The sequence below is a fragment of the Cimex lectularius genome, unplaced genomic scaffold, assembly GCF_000648675.2.
Source record: "Cimex lectularius strain Harlan isolate CLEC.00 unplaced genomic scaffold, Clec_2.1 scaffold46, whole genome shotgun sequence".
NCBI classification, from domain to species: domain Eukaryota; kingdom Metazoa; phylum Arthropoda; class Insecta; order Hemiptera; family Cimicidae; genus Cimex; species Cimex lectularius.
This window is the reverse complement of record NW_019392654.1, coordinates 764,579-777,762: the sequence shown is the minus strand read 5'-3', so window position 1 is coordinate 777,762 and position 13,184 is coordinate 764,579. Positions and strand designations below refer to the sequence as shown.

General features: G+C 33.5%; 1 protein-coding gene and 1 pseudogene across 1 annotated transcript in view; one reads left to right on the top strand and one right to left on the bottom strand.

Annotated features, from left to right (window-relative positions):
* LOC106672841 (hemocytin) overlaps nt 1–9,755 on the top strand; it is a 28,309-nt gene extending 18,554 nt beyond the window's left edge. The window contains exons 46-69 of the mRNA XM_014404582.2: nt 825–930; nt 990–1,167; nt 1,493–1,814; nt 1,881–2,080; nt 2,147–2,271; nt 2,326–2,451; nt 2,507–2,712; nt 2,987–3,189; nt 3,254–3,439; nt 3,499–3,623; nt 3,704–3,817; nt 3,873–4,071; nt 4,568–4,672; nt 4,743–4,846; nt 5,075–5,243; nt 5,322–5,446; nt 5,505–5,739; nt 5,803–5,916; nt 6,154–6,366; nt 6,529–6,635; nt 6,720–6,917; nt 7,022–7,303; nt 7,375–7,642; nt 9,359–9,755. Of these exons, the coding sequence (XP_014260068.2) occupies nt 825–930; nt 990–1,167; nt 1,493–1,814; nt 1,881–2,080; nt 2,147–2,271; nt 2,326–2,451; nt 2,507–2,712; nt 2,987–3,189; nt 3,254–3,439; nt 3,499–3,623; nt 3,704–3,817; nt 3,873–4,071; nt 4,568–4,672; nt 4,743–4,846; nt 5,075–5,243; nt 5,322–5,446; nt 5,505–5,739; nt 5,803–5,916; nt 6,154–6,366; nt 6,529–6,635; nt 6,720–6,917; nt 7,022–7,303; nt 7,375–7,642; nt 9,359–9,528 (4,180 nt within the window). The 3' untranslated portion in view covers nt 9,529–9,755. The remainder of the gene's footprint in view (nt 1–824; nt 931–989; nt 1,168–1,492; nt 1,815–1,880; nt 2,081–2,146; nt 2,272–2,325; nt 2,452–2,506; nt 2,713–2,986; nt 3,190–3,253; nt 3,440–3,498; nt 3,624–3,703; nt 3,818–3,872; nt 4,072–4,567; nt 4,673–4,742; nt 4,847–5,074; nt 5,244–5,321; nt 5,447–5,504; nt 5,740–5,802; nt 5,917–6,153; nt 6,367–6,528; nt 6,636–6,719; nt 6,918–7,021; nt 7,304–7,374; nt 7,643–9,358) is intronic.
* A 1,326-nt stretch (nt 9,756–11,081) lies between these two features.
* LOC106672842 lies at nt 11,082–12,879 on the bottom strand (annotated as a pseudogene).
* Nucleotides 12,880–13,184: the final 305 nt, after the last annotated feature.

Below are 13,184 nucleotides of genomic sequence, written 5' to 3'. Positions count from 1 at the left end.
CTCAAATTAATATTTCATAATAAAATGTTGAATCATGGCTGTGACTGCGTGATTGATGACAAAAAAAATAAATAAATAAAATAAACTCAGATGACCATGTACAACTCTCTATTGCTGAACCTTTTATTGGACAGAATACAAACATCAACCAGAGAAATTATCCAGGGAGAACCAGAAAAAGGATGATGCTTCTATGACAGGAAATTACACTATTCACACCAAAATTCTTTATTACCTTTTCAGCTGTAAATTTGGTGAAATGATAAGCAAGGAGTTTCAAGTTTTTATGCTCATATTATTATTCAAAGCTCTTTACTATGTCACTGGCCTAACTATCCACAACGATTTATTTATACTAGTATAAATAAGCATTAGCTACACTTTCCAGGTTAAGAACCAGCCAAGTCGCCTTAAATGACATTGGTCTGGAGGCCTCCTTGCCTCATGTAATTTCTAATGTTGAGTGCAAGCATTGACTGGTTTCTCTTAACTTCTGTTTATATCCTCTGGGTCCAGTGCTGTATCTAGTGTTAGTGTCGTGACAGAGAAAATAAACATACATATACACACATTTGTATTATTTATTTTAATAAGTACAAGCTACAAATAAAGTATCTATTTAAAAACTGTATATATTATATTTTGTACTACTTTTTGAGGTGATTTTTTTAAATGTTTTAATGTTGTAAGTAATAATAATAAGTGCTTTAATAAAGTTGTTATAATAAATGCTTTGTAAAATATATTATTGCAACAGCAATCCTTTAATTCTCGCTTAAATTTAAGCTTTCATCAGTTGACATATAAACAAAACTGAATTTCAGATATGCCATTGGAGCTGTGTTTGATAATGATAAATGTGAGCAGTGCATTTGTGCTCTAAATGGTGTAACAGAATGCAAACCCAAAAAGTGCCCACCCTGCAGTCAGGTATGTCCAATTATAATAACATATATTTGTATAATATACATTTTTATTACTTTTAACAGGGTTTGAAACAATCGTGGACGTCTGAATGTTTTTGTGAGTGTGTACCTTGCCGAGAAGATGAGCGATTGTGTCCATCGTCAAATATTTGCCTGCCTTTGTCATCCTGGTGCAATGGAATAGTGGAATGCCCTGATGACGAACTCAATTGTTCTACAACTACAACTCCAAAAATTGAAAGTATGCTTTCAGAAATAAAATTTCTCGTTAATATGTTAAAAATTTACTTTATTTAGTGTCAGCAAGTTTTGACGCTTGTATGTTTATTCTAAATAATGAAGAACATCGATGCATTTTTAATTATCAATTTTGACAAATTTAAATAATCTTTTAACCATTAAAATCTGATGAACAAATGAATGAATATATCATTTCAGCCTTAATTAAACAAAATGTCCCAAAAGAAATAACAATTAGTCCTCTATATGTGTTTATACAAACTATAAATATCCATCCTTTCCTTTGTTAAGAAAGTAAAAAAATTCATTTGTTTCATTATTTTTAGCATCTGCATGTGCCCCTGTCGAATGTCCCCCAAGATCCAAACTTGTTCGTGTCGCCCAAAACAATCCAGATCAGGATGTTCCTCAGTGGAGTCCGTTTGGATCTAAAACTAAATGGGGCTCCTATTTCAAAGGGCGCTCCACTTATGCTGGAGGAAGCTACAAAGGATTTAAAAAATTGTACAAACCGTCCAAATCGTATGGCAGTTACAAGAAATCCATACCAAATAAATCTTTTACACAGGAAAAATGCCCTCAATATCAGTGTATACCTTTGGAACAACAGGAACAAAATGTGTGCAAAAAACCCAACTGCTTGCCAAAGTGAGTGATTTTTCTTTATTCTCTTATCCTTTTTAGCCTTGAAATACTTATTTTATTTTTTGGTAGTTATGATTTGAAAGAAATTATAAGTAAAGATCATGGTCGGTGCCCACAATACGCTTGCATTCCACACGCCATAAAACTTGCAGATGGTAAATGTAACATTACAGGGAGGACATTTACAACATTCGATGGAACTGAGTATAAGTATGACATATGTAACCATGTAATTGCCAGAAATGTTAAAGACAATTGGTCTATTATGAGTAAGATTTGTAAATGTTTAAGTTTGAATCAGGAAAAGTAAATAAACAAATAAAAACCTGTTCCAGAGAGGAAGAATTGTAATGGCCTAAATACATCTCCATGCTTAGAAATAACACAGGACAAAGATAAAATAGTTATTACTAAAGAGTTTAAATCCTACTTCAACAGTTTTATGTACACAGTACCACAGGTAAGAATAGAATAAAAATAATTATGCTTTCATTTAATTGTTGTTTTATTTAAGCTTCAAAAAATTGGTGAACAAAGTGTCCAGTTTGAAATTCAGCAAGTGAGTGACAAATTTTTGATATTTATAAGTATCAAAGATTTTTCTGTGATATGGGATTCCCAAGGAAATCTGAAAGTTATTGTAAGTTTTGTTATTAATTTTAATTTATAAGACAGTTAGACGATTGCAATTTCAGGTTTCTGGTGAATCGCAAGGAAAAGTTGATGGTCTGTGCGGCTTTTTTGATAGTAATTTGGAAAACGACAAACGTAAGCCCGACGGGACGTTGGCTAAGACAAGTGTGGAATTCGGTGACAGTTGGGGTGAAGGCAGTCAGTGTGAAACAATCACTTGCCCACTCCATATTCAGAAAGAGGCATGGGAGAAATGTCAAGCTTTCAAGTGAGACCAAAAATTTGTTGTATTTTTAAGTTTTCTTTCCACCAAATTTGACCAAACTGAGTGAAATAATAATTGTTATGTGGATGTTAACGGAATAAAATGTTACTTTTTGTTGTAATATTTATAAAATTTATTATAAAATTATAAAATTTTGTAAGATTTATTTATATTTATGAAAGTGATTGATACAGAATTTTATGTGAAAGTTAATCCATTATTTCTTAATTAAATAATATTGTCATATATTATCAATGTAATTGTGTTTTTGACACAGGGAAGAACCTTTGTCAAAATGTCAATCCGTAATGAACCTTGACAAGGTGATGTCGCAGTGCATGGAATCAGTATGCGCGTGTGTTCAGCAGGGAAACAGCACAGAAGAATGTCATTGCCAATCCCTCCAGGAAGCAGTGACTGAATGCCAAAGCAAGCTACCAGGATTTGACTTTTCTAAATGGCGGGTGAACCACGACTGCCGTAAATTTCTCCTCATTTAATTATTCCCCCCATATTTAGCATATTCATTGTACCTCTATTTCAGCTGTTGAATGTCCACCTGGATTAGTCTACAAGGAATGCTTTAACAAGATTTGTGAACCTTGCTGTTCTGAGCTGATGCTGGAGGATGCCTGTCCAGAAACGAATGAATGTTTCCCGGGATGTTACTGTCCTGATGGATATGTGAGAAAGTATGATCATTGTGTAAAACCGTCTGAATGCCGAGATTGTAAGTAGAGTTTTTTTTTAAATTTTTAAATAGAACATAAATTCTACTGAATATCTCAGGTCAATGTGACGGTTATGGTGGTTCGAGATATGTCACATTCGATAGAATGGATTATACATTCAATGGAAAGTGCACTCATATTCTGGCTCAAACAGTTGAAGGCCCATCAAGCTTACGATTCAAGGTTAGTTAAACTAAGATATTCTGGTCTATAAATTATGACGGAATAAATTATTTCCTGTACTTTTTCTAACCAACTCACAGGTTTTGATAACTCACAATCCTTGTGAAGATAACAAAGAACGAGTTTGCCTTTATATGATCACTGTTCTGTATAAGGAACATACTGTGCAATTAATAAACGACAGGAATCTAAAGGTCTGTACTGACACAAAAGAAACATATAAAAATTTGTAAGGTTTGGTTTTTTTAGGTTGTTGTCAAAGTAAATGATGAAAATGTTGATAAACCATTTTCAAACAAATGGTTAAATGTGGTCGAATCTCAGGGCAAGTGTGTGACTGTGAGTATACCAAAGTTGCAGCTCGATCTGGAATTTTTTAATGGAGGCAAAGGGTTTAACCTCCGTCTTCCTTCACACCTGTATAAAGGACGAACTGAAGGACTTTGTGGTATGTTTTATCTTTAAGTATTAAATGGCGGGTATACATTAAAAACATTTTATGAATTGTATAATTAATATGCATACTCAGCTTAATTTAGTACAGTTTGTATAAATCTTTATGTAAGGTATTGATTGAAATAAAAAGTCAGTGCCACGAGTGGGATTCGAACCCTCGCCCTTCGGCTAAATACACCGCTGCTCTACCACTTGAGCTATTGTGACTTCAATCCATTCGAACACCAACTTTCTATCTCAACCCCAATTTTCGAAATTTCCCTCCTTTTTGCCATTTTTCACAGTTTGTATAGTTGAGCCAGCCAATTTTCTCTTTATAAAAATTATTATTTTTTTCTTTTAAAGTAGGAAATGTGTTGGGATAACTATATAGAAAAGATACTATTAAGTGCATTTGTTACTTAAACCTTTTTTTCATAAGGAAGCATTTTCACAGAAAAAGAATATATATTTATTGTAGGTATGTTGTTAAACGGTTAAATTTTCAGGTAGCTGTAATTTAAATAGAACTGATGATTTCAAAACAAAGGAAGGATTTTTCACTGAAAATATTTCTAAGTTTGGAGACAGTTGGCTTTTTAATCTCTCTAGTGGTAACTATTAAAAAAAATACCAACTTTTATATATAAAAATACAAGAAATTTGTAAAATTGGATTTATTAGTTACAGATGAAGTCATGTGTATGGCTGAAGAAGTAGAAGCCTGCAAACCACCCAAAGAAAATGATCCCTGCTTGAAACTTAAAGATGAAAATCTTTTTGGACAAGTAATCTTTAAATTTGCAAATTAAACTAACATTCTCTCTCTCTCTTTCTCTCTCTCTCTCTCTCTCTCTCTCTCTCTCTCTCTCTCTCTTTTTCTTTTTCTCTCTCTTTATATATCTTTATTATTTTTCATATCTATATTTTATATCTTTTTTTTATATTTATATCTTTATATATTTTTATATCCTTATTATAATTTTATATCTTACAAATATTATTTTTCATTTAAGTGCCACGCTATAATTGACCCATTGCTTTATATTGATCAATGTCACAATAATCTCTGCCATGAGTTAGATATTTGTGATGTGCTGGAATCGTATGCTAGAGCCTGTCAAAGTGATGGAGTCTGCCTTAAATGGCGATCTCCTGATCTTTGCCCTTACAATTGCCCTCCAAGTATGTATATTTCTCAATTATTTATTGATTTTATTTTACAATAAAACACTTGATTAAGTGCGAATTTTTTAATGACAGATTTGGAATATGAGCCTTGTGGAACAGGTTGTACTCAGACATGCGATAACTATGAACTTTATAGAAAAAATCCTGATGCCTGTTCTGCTACTAAGGGGGACACGTGCATGTGTCCTAGTGGAAAGGTATTGACTTAAATCATGTTAAAGGTATTAATATTCAATAGTATAATTCTATTTCTAGGTCCTCCGAAATAATTCATGCGTTGAAGAACGCTTCTGTGTACCATGTGATAATGAGGGGCATTTTCCTGGAGACAAATGGCAGCCAGATGTTTGCACTGAATGTTTGTGTGAAAAAGGTTCAATCCAGTGTCAAAGGGTACAGTGCACAAATACAAATGCAATTTGTGCGCAAGGGTTCAGGTCAGTAATTCTTACTGGCACAGAGGCAGAATGTTGTCCAAAACACATATGTGGTAAGTGATTTATTTTATTTTTTTATTATTTTAACTTTGTTTAAATGGGTTTTAAACCATCAGTGCCAGAACTGACCGCCGGCCCAATCTGCCTTGAACCTCAACAGCCCCAGTGTGGATTCGGGCAGGTAATGAAGCTCATGACATCTCCATCTGGTTGCCAAGAATTCATTTGTGGTTAGTGGATAAAGCTTAATTATTTTACTTGTCTAATACATTTTAGTTTAAAAAATATATATAAATAATAATGAAGTAGAATGCAATGCTTAAAGAACAAGGAGATTAACAGAAGTTTTTTTCTTGTTTGCTAAGATCTGTATTGTTTTAGTTTTCACACATCTTAGAATGTTAGTTTTGAATTTAATGTTTGGTTCTACTTTAACTTGATAATTTTAATTTAAATTTATAATTTAGAGTGTAAACCGAAAGAGGAATGTAAAGATGTAACAGAAGAACTAAAGTTGGAAAGGAAACCAGGCATGGTCGCTACAATTGACAATTCTAGCTGCTGCCCTAAGGTTGTAGAGAAATGTGCAGTAGATACTTGTCCTGAACCTGCACCATGCCCAGAACATCACACACATTTGAAAAGAGACACTGAGCACTGCTGCCCGGATTACAAATGCGGTATATTTTTATTTTCCCTTGTAGCATTAAGAGTTTCTATTCTTTCTTTTTACATTCAGTAGATAATAAAACCTTTAGTAATTATTGTTTGATATTACACCAAATTTGAGTCATATTTAATAAATCTTAATAATAAATAAATTGTTTAACTTTAATTTTTAGTGTTGCCTGAGGACAAATGCTTATACCAAATGAGATATTTAACTGATGAAAAAGGTGGGGGTGAAAGGGAAAGATCATTAGCTGAGATATATTCTGTGCTTAAACCTGTAAGATTATTATTTAGATAATTTTAAGATTAAGAGACTTTGTATCTATTATTATTTTAATAATTTTAATATTATATATTTTAGGTTGGAGATACTTGGAATGATGGACCATGCAGAGTTTGTGAATGCAAAAATGGAAGTGAGAAGGCGACTTGTGTTGTCACTTCTTGTTCACCTCCTCCTGAAAGTGAAAATTATGTATTTAAGCCAAAATATGTGAACGGGAAATGCTGCCCAATTTATGAAAGGATTGCATGTAAAATGGGAGAACAGGTCTACCAGGCAAGTGAATTTTCTCAGTAATAAAACAGTGTTATTTAGGATTAATGATAAAACGCAAAACTTTTTTTAAATTATTCATATTCAGTAAGTACAATTTTTTTCAGGTTGGGCAAGTTTGGCCATCCGCTGGCATCAACCCTTGTGTTAATATTACATGTGAAATTGGAAAAGGGGCACTTGTAACAAAGCAAGAGATTGTTGAGAATTGTAGGACTGATTGCAAGAAAGGCTGGAAGTACCATGAGCCTTTAGAGGGCTCAAAACAGTGCTGTGGGGAATGCTTGCCAGAAGGTTGCCTCGTTGGTGATAAGCTGTACAAAAAAGGTGAAATTTGGTTATCAGATGACAACTGTACTGCTTACCAGTGCACAATTATTGACAATCAGGTAATATTTGTATTTACCTAATTCTCTACATGGTTTCAAGTTTAACAACATTAAAGAAACAAAATTTTCAGGTACATGTAACTGCATCTGAAGAAAAATGTCCAAACATTTCTGATTGTCCCGAAGAGAGGATTTATCAAGATATCTGTTGTAAAAAGTGCAATGAAACGATACCACTAGCATACTCGTCTTGTGTTAAGGAACCTATCAGCCCTAATGACACAATACGAGTTGTGGTTTACCATGACAAAGTGCATGGAAAATGTGTCAATTTAGAACCAATCAAAGGGTTCTCTGAATGCAAAGGCACATGTGAATCTTTCACTGCATTTAACAAAGGTAAATTAATTCAAATATATATAAAAACCTATGTTAATGTATTTTACTCTATATTATCGTATTACATTATAATCAATGATTGCATATGATTGGTGATACTTCTAAATAATTAATTAAACAAACTTACATTACTTTGTATTAAATTTGTTACAAAATAATTGATAGGTACTGGTTGCAGGCAATTAGGAGGATTACCCACTAAATTGTTGAATTAGAAAAATTGTCAAATTAATTATAAAATTTTCTAAATCAAAAAGAACAAAGATAATTAATAAAAGGTAGGGTTAACTTTGTTTGACGCAAAAATAATACTATGGATGAGAGAGATGACAGGTTCATCTGTCATCATAATCTATACAACATTACGGGAAATGGGATAAGAAATATGATAAGACAAGTCCAAAATGTTTCGATTTCCTTCAGGACGAAGGCTCAATGAAAATAACCTCATAGCCACAATCTGGCCAAGCTTCAATTCACACTGGAATGTGTGAATTGGACATTGAAAGACTGGGGGCGAGTTCTCTTTACAGATGAGGTGAGTTGGCCTCAAATCTTAAGATGGGCTAATTTCATATAGAGACACTCAGGAGAAAGTTACTCCCCATGCTGCATGGTTCCTTAGTTTGGCCTTCCATGATGGGTTATTGATGTGGTGTCCTTGGGCGCCCGCACCGAATAACTTCACAGATTTACTTACAAAACAATCGAAGAACATGTAGTGCTATTTGCCTCCCCCCCACATCAGTGAGAGATTCTTGCTAATGCAGGATAATGCCAGGCCCCATAAACCTGAATGAAGTTGTAATTGAGTGGTTGGTGTGGCCAGCTCGAAGTCCAGATTTGAACACATTTGGGACCAATTTAAGTTATTGAGTATGACCAGGTCCCAACACCAGGGGAAGAATTCCTCAGGATCAGAAATCTTTTGCAAGGAATGCAAAGGCATTTAAGAGACATGATTCGTGCCAGAGGTGGAAATTCTCGGTGTGAATGGGAACAAAAAAGCTTTTTTTTACAGTTTTATTTGTTTTTTAATTAAAAAAAAAAAATCTTTACTCTATAATTGTTGGTAATGAACATTTCCTTTTTAAGTACCTTATTTTTACAAACAAACCTATTTTTGGTATGCAAAATAATGTAAAACAGAACTTTTATACGGAAAGGGACCAAAAAAGGTTTTTACATTTTTATTTGTTTTTGAATTTTCTATCTTTTCATGATTTATCATTTTTTAAATTTTTTTAATAAACATTTTCTGTTTAAATTTCTAATAGTTACAACCAAACCTATTTTTGCTACATAAAATATGAATAAAACTACATACATTAAAATTTAAGAGTGGTGCACTTATTTTATCCATCAGAGTTTTAATTTAATTGTTATTAGCACTTTTATATTTAATGGTTTCCCAATTCAGATTCATTGATAAGTTAAAAAAAATGATGTTAAATAATTATGTATATTATGTATAATTATGGTAGCCTAGCAATCTTTAAACATCTAATCTCTCTAAAAATATGAGCAAGTAAATGTGGGTAGTCTCAACATCTAAAAAATAATTAAAAACTTTCCTTTATCTTTATTTATATATATATATATATATAAATATTTTAAAAAATGATGTTTATTGCCAGGATGTGATTTAATTTTCTTTCTATTGTATGTTGATATTTTATTTCCATGTATAACTAATTCATTTTGTCATTTTTTTAGCCTTATTGCAATATCAAGTGAAATGCCTCTGTTGCAAACCCAGTGGTGTCTATGAGATTGATGTGCCTTTATCTTGCGATGACCATACTACAATGACTTTCCACTTACATCTTCCGAAGGGATGCAAGTGCACCCCATGTAAATCCGAAGATGAGAACCTTACATTTTAAATACAAACCAAACATTATGTTTAAAGTTCACAGCTCAATAACATGAAATTACTAGGTTTTTTTACTAATTTTACTTTTTGCATTATATTTTAATTTAATTTACAAATTGTACAACTGTGTTTAAATAAATATAGTTGCTGGATTATTTATTTTTGTTTTTAAATTGATAATGTTGTATGAAAGGTTAATAAAAATCCTCCGAACAGCTAGTGAAAAATTTGACACGACACCAGGTCCCTCATTTATTCCCCAATTTTTATTGATGAACGTAATATATGAGTGCATTGCATGTAGAAAAGCAAGTTCAAGCAATTCCAATATATTTTAAGACTTTTGTATTTATTAAAAAGCTTTACATTTGAAATACAAAAAAAAAAAAAATTCATTAGACTTTGTGTATAATGGTGGTCCTTCAGTGTCCTTTGCAGGTGAATTCTTGAGACTATGGCAGTTGGTGTTGAATTTGGTGTCATGTACCATGGGCAGAAGTTATAGTTTGGTCTCTTCCTTTGCTGAATGGCTAGAGGTGGTGGATCGAGTTCCTCACTTGATATATCTTTCATTTGTTCTTCTTCCATTTGTCCCTCCACGTTGATCTAAACGGTTTGTGTCGCTCCATTGACTGGTGCAGTTCCTTTGGAAGCCTGTTACAAACACCACAATTATTCAGTTGTTTCTGGATTTTTTTTTTTTTTCAATTTCCAGTAAAAATAAGTATCGATGGTGATTGTAGGTCATTTTCCAATCCGGGTGCAGTTGCAGCATGACTGTATTTACCACAGCGAAATCAATTAAATTTGCAGAATGCCCACCCTTTTGTATGAGTAAATACATCTTGGTACTGTTTTTATCTCAACCAATACCTTACTTAAAGATTAATTAATTGAAAATAATTTATTTGGTCAATTGGACACAAAACCTAATCGATTTAACTGTTTACACAGTTGAATCCAAGAAGCTTCGCTCTCAATTAGGAATCCTACAGGGACCACAACTATGGTTTTCAAAGATCAAAAAAAAAAACTTCTTAGTAAATTCATTGTTATGTTGTAATTATATATTCTGCACCAAGCAACACAGATGGCAAAAGGATAAATGCCCTTCTTTGGAGGCTAAAATGAAAAATTACATTAGGAAAACAAGAACCACCCGGTATTCAGAGGGTTAATATAAACAAAATTATTTCTATTTCTCTCACTCTCTCTCCCACTCACTCTCTCTCTCTCCCACTCTCTCCCTCTCCCTCACTCTCTCTCTCTCTTCTCTCTCTCTCTCTCTCTCTCTCTCTCACTCTCCTCTCTCTCACTCTCCTCTCTCTCTCTCTCTCTCTCACACTTTCTCTCTCTCTCTCTCTCTCTCCTCTCTCTCTCTCTCTCCCTCTCTCTCTCTCTCTCTCTATATATATATATATCACTCACTCACTCTATCTCTCATTGCTCTTTTCTCTTAACTACGTGTCAATGAAATATGTATGTTAAAGAAAGGAAAACCCAACTATACATAAAACAGAAAAAAACCTTACAAACTTCTGCCATAAGGCAATTTCATATAAATTTATACAATTTACAGAATTTATTTTTACAAGTTAAAAGTTTTATGGCAATGTGTGTAGTGCATAACAATTTCCTTATCTTATATCCTTATATTAGGAATTTTGTACAAGAGAGAAAGAAAGATTCTCATTTTGGGCCAAGGAGGCCCCATGAAGTGTATGCGAAATTCCTTCTTGAGATTCCTTCAAGCCAGCAAGTGGAGGAGAGAGCTTGCATAGCACATGGGCTTAACATCTGGATGTGGTACTTCTTGAAATACATGTGGTTTCGGTGTCATATCGTTACCCCTCAATGTCAGGAATGCGCCATAGTTACCCATTGTATCACAGTAGTTAGGAGCAGAGAAAACTGTGACACATTTATTGTTGTGGGCGATCTCATATCCATCCTTCTTGACCTCGTGACTCCTTATAATGTAGTCAAGATTATTGTCATGAACAAATTCTTCTGTGACATCTGGGCCGAACTGAATCCCTACCCCACGTTTGCTTGGCACTCTCCCATTGGCGTACATCGGGTCTGACCAAAGGATGTCACACATTAGACCTTCTTCAGGCGGTTGGCGGTTTCTTTTGATCGCTCTAATGTCATCTAGAGTGACATTCTTTGCAGAGAACAGGCCGCCGTGCATAACAAGAACTTTATTATTGAGGCAGTGTGCCAACGGTAGCCAATTATATACTTCTGTGAAAGCATCGACCATTTGTGCAGAGTATTTAGCTTTTACTTCACCTTCGAATCCATACATCTGGTTCATATTTTTACTCTCGTGATTACCTCTAGCCATAAACATTTTGTCTGGATACAAAAGTTTATAACTGAAAAGAGTAAAGATGCATTCGACAGAAAAAGACCCACGATCAACAAAATCCCCATTGAATAAATAAGGGTTTGTGTTTGAAGGAGTTCCATTAAGGCTGAATATATTCATTAAGTCAAAGAATTGCCCGTGAATGTCTCCGCATACCGTAAATTTTTCTGTATCACCTATAGTGACATCAATTAGCGTGGGCTGTTTCATAAAGTACTCCCGTATATCTCTGAGAATGGTGTATGCAAACTTCTTGTGCAAATTTCCTTGCGAGTTTTGATACATAAATGTCAATCCTTCAATGAACTCTTTTGTAACTTTACCATTTTCTAAATAAGGTCCACAGTAGTCGTCTTCAACTTCCATTTTATCAATGTCGATCACATCAAATATAGAAGTTTCAACACTCTCTACAGAAATGGCCTTTTCAAAACTAATTTTATTTACAATAGACTTACACTCTTCGTACTTCATCTTTCCCTCTTTGTTATTTGGGCAACGTCTACACAAACCTTCAAGATCATTGAGTGCCAGTTTGAATTTTCCCAAAGCCATGTAAGCTGTGGCACGTCTGTAATATCCTTTGAGGTAGCAGCTATCCAGGTCCAATGCTTTTGAAGCATCAGTCAGAGCTGCTCCATAACACTCAAGCTTCAGATTTGCAAAACTCCGGTTACCATAGTAAATAGCATTTTGAGGATCAAGATCAATCGCTTTTGTATAAAAATCAATGGCCTTGGCATACTCTTTGTTCTTGAACAGCTTGTTGGCTGTCTCTTTGAACTGTTCTGCTTTAGCGATATCTGCTACTGATGGCTGCATTCCTCTTCCTCGATAGAACCGCAAAGACTTTTCCTTTCCTTTTTCCAAATTCACAAACGGAGAAATGGAGTGGACATAGAATTACTAACACTTCTAATAGTTATTTTAAAAATGTTCAATTTTAATATATTTTGATATTTATTTTCTGGACTCATCTGATTTAAAATAAAAATCAGTTATGATAAATGAAATCAAAATAATTTAATTTTTAACCACAATATTGGCTACAAAAGTTAAAACATTTACCTCTGGTTAAATGCTGAAACTTGGATGTTAGTTAAATTAGAAAAATAAGATTAAAATAAATTTAATTACAAAACAAAATTAGTTGTAATAATGTTAACATTCTATTTGTCAATAAGTCCAACAATAGTGAGTAAAATCAATATTTAATAAACAAACTACAATAAAATCTGGTTGAACCATTTTTCCCCTTTGCCTTCCAGAAAGTTTGGTGTACTAACTGCTAA